This window comes from Aegilops tauschii, chromosome 1, assembly GCF_002575655.3.
Source record: "Aegilops tauschii subsp. strangulata cultivar AL8/78 chromosome 1, Aet v6.0, whole genome shotgun sequence".
NCBI lineage: Eukaryota > Viridiplantae > Streptophyta > Magnoliopsida > Poales > Poaceae > Aegilops > Aegilops tauschii.
Window position 1 is genome coordinate 321,790,492 of NC_053035.3, and position 10,148 is coordinate 321,800,639.

Here is a 10,148-nt window from a genome sequence, read left to right on the forward strand (position 1 = left end):
TGACATTCATTCCCATTTCTTGCATGGGACCTAAGCATGCACCCAAGGACAAAGATTTGATTTTTCAACCAATTTATATGCACCGGAGCATGTGCATCTAGTTCAAATTTGAATTATGCACATAAATGCATTGAAAACTCACTTAATGCATAAAAATGTCCAAACGAACCCCGAAAATCACAAAAAGTAACACAACACTCCTGTTGTTCTATGTTGACACGAGAAAAAATTTGAAAGTAATTAGAGGCAATGGATATCGTTTCGTCCCCAAAGTTGAGGCGTTCCCTATCTGAAACCATCATGCTGTTGAGAGAAGCTTTGGTTTGTGAGAAGCATATACCCAAACCTGCCCCAAATGGGACAAAAAAATTACCACGGCATGTTGATGCCGCTCCATGATAGCATGCCAAGTTTCATGAATTTCAGACGAGTCTTAGATTTACTAGAATTTAAAAACCAAGTATCTCAATGTTTGCGGCCGAGTGTCGGTGGCAGGGTGTTTGACATTCATTCCCATTTCTTGCATGGGACCTAAGCATGCACCCAAGGACAAAGATTTGATTTTTCAACCAATTTATATGCACCGGAGCATGTGCATGTAGTTCAAATTTGAATTATGCACATAAATGCATTGAAAACTCACTTAATGCATAAAAATGTCCAAACGAACCCCGAAAAATCACAAAAAGTAACACAACACTCTTGTTGTTCTATGTTAACACGAGAACAAATTTGAAAGCAATTAGCGGCAATGGATATCATTTCGTCCCCAAAGTTGGGGCGTTCCCTACCAAAACCATCATGCTTGTTGTGAGATGCTCTGGTTTGTGAGAACCATATACCCAAACCTTCCCCAAACGGGACAAAAAAATTACCACGCCATGTTGATGCCGCTCCATGATAACATGCCAAGTTTCATGAATTTCAGACGAGTTTTGGATTTACTAGAATTTAAAAACCAGGTATCTCAATGTTTGTTGCCGAGTGACGGTTGTAGGGTGTTTCACATTCATTCCCATTTCTTGCATGGGACCTAAGCATGCACCCAAGGACAAAAGATTTGATTTTTCAACCAATTTATATGCACCGGAACATGTGCATGTACTTCAAATTTGAATTATGCACATAAATGCATTGAAAACTCACTTAATGCATAAAAATGTCCAAACGAACCCCAAAAAATCACAAAAGGTAACACAACACTCATGTTGTTCTATGCTGACATGAGAAAAAAATTGAAAGCAATTAGAGGCAATGGATATCGTTTCATCCCCAAAGTTGGGGCGTTCCCTACCGAAACCATCATGCTTGTTGTGAGAAGCTCTGGTTTGTGAGAAGCATATACCCAAACCTGCCCAAATGGGACAAAATATTTACCACGCCATGTTGATTCCGCTCCATGATAGCATGCCAAGTTTCATGAATTTCAGACGAGTTTTTTGGATTTACTAGAATTTAAAAACCAGGTATCTCAATGTTTGCGGCCGAGTGACGGTGGCAGGGTGTTTGACATTCATTCCCATTTCTTGCATGGGACCTAAGCATGCACCCAAGGACAAAGATTTGATTTTTCAACCAATTTATATGCACCGGAGCATGTGCATGTAGTTCAATTTTGAATTATGCACATAAATGCATTGAAAACTCACTTAATGCATAAAAATGTCCAAACGAACCCTGAATAATTCCAATTCTTTTATGATCACTCCAGATAAAAGGTCTAGCAATTCAAACACCGTCTATGGCTGTTGTGACCCCATTATGTAATCCAAATCAAGACGAAAAATTTAATAACTCTAAGTAATTTTTGTTACTTATGAGTATATTAATCCTTTTAAGTCATTCCTAGCCTGGTCGGCTATATCGTTATCGTGCTAAATTTGAACCGTGCTACCTGGTCCTTCCCGGAGCACAATTTTTGACGATGAGCTAAGCTTACGTCGAACTTCCTCATCATATCATTTCGCTTTGAACAACAAGCTTGGTTTGGAGTTTGTGTCGTACCCTTGGTTCCATTAACCTATTGCTTCATCATTCCTTTGACTTGATGTCATCGCCGATCGATTACATCTTCATGAAATCTCTCGACAAATGTGCCGTGATCATCATTAGCATTCAGAGCTCTACCAGGATATCGATTGAATTCATGATTAGAAATACCATCCTTGCCCTCGATGAATTGTGTTGTCATCGACCACTCTATTGCCTTCCCTCCAACACAAACTTGTTCGTGTTCTGTGTTATACCTTGAGTTCCTTGCTATCCCACATTTGTTCTTCTTTACCTTGGAGTATTACCATCTTTTATGTTAGGAATGTCGTGAGAATTTCACCACCTCTTAAGAAATTCTTGTTGCAGCGATGCTTCTCGCCATCACCATTCTTTTCTTGGCCCCCGTGTTGAGTGAACTCTGTTGTGAGAATTTCACACCTCTAGCAACCCTATTGTTTCGAAGTGAATGGCTGATAGTTTCGTTATCGAATCACCATTCTAACTTTGATCGTCCTACTTGGTCCATATTTGCAGGTGCATTTTTGTTCAATATTTAATTGTGGAGGTTCTCATCGAACATACCTCATTATATACTTAGGCGTGTCCGATGCTATCACCTCATTCACTTAATTGTGGAGATCCAGCTTTTGGAAACCTCAATGAATTGCCGCTGAGTCCATCAGCCACCTCCTCATCCTCTCCATGGTTTACTAATGAACTCTTGTATCGGAACTCACTTCCATAGTTCATTTCCCGAGAATCTTACATTGTAATCTCGTCAATTGTGTTGAACCTTTTCTTCCTAGGTATCCTGCCGCCAATCAGAACTGAATCTCGGTCTGATATGATGGTTGGAACATATTTTCAAGAGATATAACACTGGTCTTTATGTGACCCGGTAAGGTGATGTTGTGCCTAGCACACCTGGCCAGAGGCCCTATTGTTATAGATTCCGTTTCAGCAAGGTTATCCGTTCTTCCATGAGGAAATTGTAAGACTTATTCTATAAGTTGTTTCTGATGGATCCTTTATATCCAAAGTCTGACCTTCGCTTGAAGACCATGCCAATGCTACCTCGAAGCATGTCTGTGGTACTCCGATTTTCAATAAGAGCATTTGAAGAACAATACTAAATTTTCTTTGTCCATTATCCAAATACCGTTGTTTGGGTAATGTCATGAAATTCCTTTCCCCTTACCTAAACGGTTATCTACTTTCTATCATGTCATGGATATCATGCTCTGCTTGTCCTTGGGAAGGATATATCCCTGAAACATGTGTTTAAACACATTTACCTTTCCATTGTTCTGTTTAATCTGATGGTCACCTTTTCCTTTTCATTGATTTCTTTAACCTTTCTGGTGATCTATATGATCTAAGCAGTAATTTTCTCCTGCTTATGTAAACACCTTGGTGTACAACCGTGTCAGTAAGACCCTGTTGCATTTGTTGATGGCATTTCGGTAACCACCGATGGACGAGAACTTTGCCTATTGGTCCGCCTCGTTTAACGAGCAGGAAAATGGTTCTCTTCGTCCCTCGCCCTTGGTACCGACATTGTTGCTGACATAACTCACAGGCTACCCTCTGACAGGCCTTGCTATCATGACCATGCAAGATGTCTCTGCCCCTCTTACTTTAACCCACATGGTGGGCCCATAACCCATAGTTCCATAGGATCAAAACCTGACTCTTTTGAATACCCCTGTCTCCAAAGTTATTTCTCGTGCTTGGCTACGTATGTACTTGACGGGTCACCTTCCTAGTGATCTATTCTGGTATCAGACGCAATACTTATTCTTGTTGCCCTGAAACCCTTTCACCTTCTGATTAGGCATCGAACGAATGCCTATCCGTTTGAAACTTCTCATGGTACCTTCTTACTTTGCTCTCGATATCTTCTCAAGTTTCAATTCGAGAGATACTTATGCTTCTTCCCCTGAGATTAACCGTCTGATGCTCGATCTTGTTAGAATCCGTCCTTATAGAGTTTTCTCTTCTTACCCTTTCGTAAGTACGGTGAAGATCCTAAAGGAAGGACGAGAACTTCATCAAGATGACCTAAAGCAGAGAAATGAAGACTTCAATGTAATGGATCGACCTCTTCGAGAAGAGCAACTATGACTGAGAAGAATCGTTAGAGTTACGTAACCAAATCCCTTCCCCCTCACTTCCCCTCTTAAATCTCGGGACGATATTTCTTGTAGTGGAGGAGAATTGTGACGCCCGGATAATTAAGCTACAGTGATTCTCTACTAATGATGCCACGTCACTTGGATTACTGTTGCTAATCTCGCGTTAGTTCGAACCGATTCAAATTCAAATTCAAAATCAAATAAACAATAAAAGTTTTCAAATATTAAAAATAAAATGTTCAATAAATAGTAGATAAATCAGAGGCTATGATGAAATTGTAAACAACATTATTGAAATTTGATAAGTGACTTAAACAACCTCAAACATTGGATGAAAACAATATTTAATAACCTTTTTTATTAATACAAAATAAATATGAAATGATATTTACCCCAAACTAGTTTTTGGTGGTAGGATATATTGTGCTTTGATTTGTGGGCCAGCTCTCATATTTTACAAAACTCATTTGGTGCCCAAACAATTAGCCAAAACAAAAAAGAAAAGAAACAGAAAAAGGAAAAATGGAAAAGGCCTAAAGAACTACGGTGCACTTAAGCCTACTGCTACAGTCCCCGGTCCAGCCCATCCCTGTGCGTTCTTCTCCCTCTATTCACCAGAGACTTCGTGGACGGGCATGGCGCGTCCATGGCCGTGATTGCCATGTGTCGGTCATCCCGCGGCTTTCCCCGGTGGATAAGGCCACCCTCGATACCTCCTCCCTCCGCTGCCAAACCCTAGGCGCCCCCTCACTCTCCCCCTCTTTCCCAGAGCCGCTCTCCCACGTCGTCTATGCTCACACCCGAGCCGCCGCTGCCGAGGACGTCACCGCTAGCTGATGTCCGGGATGGTTCTCCGTCGACTGCTACATCGTCTTCGCTCATCAGATCAAGTCAAGCTCCACCGCATCACCGGGATCGACTCCTTCAACCTTCGACCATCGTCATCCACTACGTCGATTCGCCGCCGTCGCTGCAACATCGTCTTCACCGGGACCTCCCCGAGCTTCCCTGTGAGCTCACGCCTCTCCCCTGCCTATCCTAGAGTCCGTCCGCGTTTTCTAGCACCAGCACCGCTAGCACCGTCCTGCGCTCGTCGCCGTCGCATCTGAAGCACCGTCCCGCGCCCCTACTCGTCCCTTCACGCGCCTCTGACCGCCTTTGACCGACTCGCGCGCCTCCACTCGCCGCCATGTGCCGCACGCTGCCGTCGTACGCCTGCTCACGCCCGCCGGAGCCGCGCTCACCGGTGCCCCGGCCACTGCCTGCTGCTTCTGCTCTGCTCCGTCACCCGCGCGCGCCAGGCTGTGGCCGTTCGCCCGGCGCCCCGCGCCGTTCGGCCTCCTCCCGCTGCTGCTTTTTGCTGCGCCGCTGCCTCTGCTTCTGCTGTTGCTGCTGCCGCACCTCGCTCGCCCGGCCGGCTTCCCCCGCGCCGTCTGCCGCGCCCGTCCCCTGCGCCCGCGTGCCCCGGCCTGCGCTGCTACCGCTGCCGGCGGTGGCCACCTCTTCCCGCGACCACGCGCGCCGTTCGGCCCCTTGGCCTCGCCGCAGCCCCACGCGCTACTCCCGCCGCCATCCGCTCCCGTACAGCCGCCTCGCTCGCGCGCCTCTTCCCGCGTCCATCGCTGACGCTCGCCCGAGCTTCGCACCGCGCGCCCGCCGGAGCTCCACCCCGGCGTCGCTCGCCGCACGCCCCCCCCCCCCCCACCGGCTGCTGCTGCTGGCCATGGCTTTGGCCATGGCCGAGCGCCATGTGTGCGTGCGTTCTGTGTGGTGTGCGTGCGTGTGTGTTCTGGGTATGAGGCCTATTCAGATTAGTTAGTACTACTAATTAGATTAGTTTAGGGCTACTACTTTATATGTTAATTAAATAGCCTATGGTTTTGTGACAGGTGGTCCCTCACACTAAATAACCCATTAGTTAAAAGGCCAGTCAATGACATCTGGGACCAACTGTTAGATTAATATGCTAAAATTAGATTAAAAGATCTAAGTCAATGACACGTGGGACCCGCTTACACTGTTCATATGTTGACCCGTCAACCTTTGACCGGGTCAACCCAACCCCACTGGCCCCACTGTCATACTCACATGCTAGGTTAGCACTAGGTGACAAGAGTATATTCTGTTTTTAATTCAAATTAATATAAATCCAGAAATTTCAAAAATTATTTAAATCTTTGAAAATTCATATATAATAATTCTTAACTCGGATGAAAAAACTTTGTACATGAAAGTTGCTCAGAATGACGAGACGAATCCGGATACGCAACCCGTTCGTCCACCACACATCCGTAGCATAGCGAACACGCAGCTTTTCCCCTCCGATTCATCTGTCCGAAAACGCAAAACACCGGGGATACTTTCCCAGATGTTTCCCCCCTTCACCGGTACCACCTCATACCGCGTTAGGGCACCCCTAGCACCGCTACTTGTCATGTCATGCATCGCTATGCATCTGTTTGCATTATATTCATTGTTTCTTCCCCCTCTTCTCTTCGATAGACTACGAGACTGATGCCGCTGCTGGTGCCCCGGTCGACTACGTTGTTGACGACCCCTACTTGCCAGAGCAACCAGGCAAGCCCCCCCCCCCTTGATCACCAGATATCGCCTACTCTTCTCTATAAGGCTTGCATTAGAGTAGTGTAGCATGTTACTACTTTCCCTTAATCCTATTCTGCTGCATAGCCTGTCATTGTTGCTACAGTTGTTACCCTTACCTGCAATCCTAAATGCTTAGTACAGGATGCTAGTATTCCATCAGTGGCCCTACACTCTTGTCCGTCTGCCATGCTATACTACTGGGTCGTGATCACTTCGGGAGGTGATCACGGGCATATGCTATATACTTTTTACTGTTACATTACTTATGATACTGTCCGGAGATGGGGGCTGAAGGGGCAGGTGGCTCCATCCCGGTAGAGGTGGGCCTGGGTTCCCGACGGCCCCCGACTATTACTTTGTGGCGGAGCGACAGGGCAGGTTGAGACCACCTAGGAGAGAGGTGGGCCTGGGCCTGGCCCTGGTCGGTGTCCGCGGTTACATCAATTAACACGCTTAACGAGATCTTGGAATTTGATCTGAGTCTGGCCATTTGGTCTATACGCACTAACCAACTATGCGGGAACAGTTATGGGCACTCAGCGTCGTGGTATCAGCCGAAGCCTTCGTGACGTCAGCGACTGAGCGGCGCGCGCCGAATTGGACTGGAACGCCTGCTAGGCTAGGTCTGCTTCCGGCCGCCCTCGCAACATGCAGGTGTGCAATGGGCGATGGGCCTAGACCCGTGCGCCATAGGATTTAGACCGGCGTGCTGACCTCTCTGTTGTGCCTAGGTAGGGCTGCGACGTGTTGATCTTCCGAGGCCGGGCATGACCCAGAAAAGTGTGTCCGGCCAAAGGGGATCGAGCGTGTTGGGTTATGTGGTGCACCCCTGCAGGGAAGTTTATCTATTCGAATAGCCGTGTCCCTCGGTAAAAGGACGACCCGGAGTTGTACCTTGACCTTATGACAACTAGAACAGGATACTTAGTAAAACACACCCTTCCAAGTGCCAGATATAACCCGATGATCGCTCTCTAACAGGGCGACGAGGAGGGGATCGCCGGGTAGGATTATGCTATGCAATGCTACTTGGTGAACTTACCCTCTACTCTCTTCTACATGCTGCAAGATGGAGGCTGCCAGAAGCGTAGTCTTCAACAAGATTAGCTATCCCCCTCTTATTCTGGCATTCTGCAGTTCAGTCCACCGATATTGCCCCTTTACACAGATACCCATGCATATGTAGTGTAGATCCTTGCTTGCGAGTACTTTGGATGAGTACTCACGGTTGCTTTTCTCCCTCTTTTCCCTCTTTCCCTTCTACCTCGTTGTCGCAACCAGATGCTGGAGCCCAGGAGCCAGACGCCACCGTCGACGACGACTCCTACTACACCAGAGGTGCCTACTACTACGTGCAGGCCGCTGACGACGACCAAGAGTAGTTTAGGAGGATCCCAGGCAGGAGGCCTGCGCCTCTTTCGATCTATATACCAGTTTGTGGTAGCCATCTTATGGCAACTTGTTTAACTTATGTCTGTACTCAGATATTGTTGCTTCCGCTGACTCGTATATGATCAAGCACTTGTATTCGAGCCCTCAAGGCCCCTGGCTTGTATTATGATGCTTGTATGACTTATTTTATTTTTAGAGTTGTGTTGTGATATCTTCCGTGAGTCCCTGATCTTGATCGTACACGTTTGCGTGTATGATTAGTGTACGATTGAATCGGGGGCATCACAAGTTGGTATCAGAGCCGACCGTCTGTAGGAATGCCCCTTCCACACTCCTTGGCCGAAGTCGAGTCGAGTCATTGCAAAACTTTTACTAACATGGCTGTGTGTCTTACGGGCCCACGTCGCCATTGGGTGGTATTAGGATCTTTTACTCCTCGATCTTTACTCTGGGACTCTAAGCTCTCTTCCATTCAGGTTAAATGATTTTGCTAAAAACAAAACTAACTTTAGGTTCTCAAAAGTACTTTCTCCCGGAGAGCCCCTCACTTCAGATGATCATCTGCTGCACTAGACGATTCCGAAGTTACTCTACGATGTTCTCTCGAGTCTTTGTGCCATCGCATTTGTGAATTCCTTCCACCGTCAACCCCTACGAAAACTGCATACACTTGCCATTCATACAATCATTCCCCGTTGGTCTTGTTATTACAAGATGTCCTGAAATACTCTCTGTTGTCCCGAGAATCCTTTGAGCTTACTGCCTTGCAGTTCTTTACCACATAAATACCCCTACGGATAATTCCTCTCACTTATCGAGTATCCGTTCATCCACAGTTGATTCCTGTATTTCACAAAAGTCTTCGAAATACCATTCATTCTTCTAGAAATCCTTGACATCCTAATGCTCTTGAAATTCTTGCTTACTAGCATTATGATTAATCCCATAAGTCTGGTAATCATATTGGCATTCTTTGTCATTATCATTTTGAGTCCGTTGATTCAATATGTTGCGGTTGCTTACAATCCTCAACCGAATCGTAGAATTCACCCTTCCGGCTTAGACCTCATTTTAAACATGAGCTGGATCTCGACCAAACAAATTGTCATCGATTGTACCCCTAAGTCTACCCGACTTATCCATCCTTAAACAGAGCATTTGCTTCTGATCCCTTGATTTGGAAATCATAATTCTTTTGCATTTGAGCTTTGAATTAGTCAGATGTTTCTGTAATCCAATGCCTTTGCATGGTTTCTTCCTCTGGTTGTGTGCCGGTGCTCACGTCAGCTCCGGCATGGACCGTCAGATCCTTTGTTGAATTATCAACTGACAGTGTCCTTTGTATACAAAAACCTTAAGGAGTTCCTTCCCTAATACAGAATGCCTTCAGTAAATTGTATCTTCTGCCTTGTCGAACATGCTCTGCCATCGAGCTTGTGTTGTTTACTCCTGGAGTTTGAGGTATATGTTCTAAGAGGCCCTGATGGGTTGAACCTACGCCTTTTCTAATCTGCCTGAACCTGGAAACTACTACGGGTCATACTCTACTGTTGTTATGTCAGATAAAATTTCAACACTACAACTTCGTCGAAGGCGAGAAGTGAATGAAAGGTTATGCATTAGAGAAGTGGGAGTCGACCTTGAACTTTGTGTTCATGCCCATGGACATGATGTAGATCCTGTCATAGAAGCTTCTTGTAATAATAACCATTGCCTTGATATAACAATATCTGGTATCTGTGAATTGATCATTTGCAATCGTGGTTCCGACCATATTTTCTACTTGATCCCATTTCTCAAGCAAGTGAAAACACTTGTCTTTTGCGGATCAATACATCTCCGCAACCCCTATGTCGATCTACCTTTGAGTTTTACCCTCCGGTATCTCGAGAGTATCAAAGAACTGTGTTGCTTCCTATGAGTCTTCATCTAGTATTGCTTCTCACCGACTTCAGATTTCCCCCGGGTTCTGAGTTATTAGTCACTTGGGAACACCGATAGGTGAATCGATTCCGCACTCCAACT

General features: G+C 45.8%; 1 protein-coding gene across 1 annotated transcript; it reads left to right on the forward strand.

The window, feature by feature from the left end:
* Window positions 1–4,768: 4,768 nt before the first annotated feature.
* LOC141021390 (uncharacterized) lies at window positions 4,769–8,312 on the forward strand. Its single transcript, XM_073497139.1, has 3 exons — window positions 4,769–5,137; window positions 6,630–6,704; window positions 8,013–8,312. Exons 1-3 carry the CDS (start codon window positions 4,918–4,920, stop codon window positions 8,111–8,113), a joined length of 396 nt encoding a protein of 131 aa, XP_073353240.1. The 5' UTR covers window positions 4,769–4,917; the 3' UTR covers window positions 8,114–8,312.
* The last annotated feature ends 1,836 nt before the right edge of the window (window positions 8,313–10,148 follow it).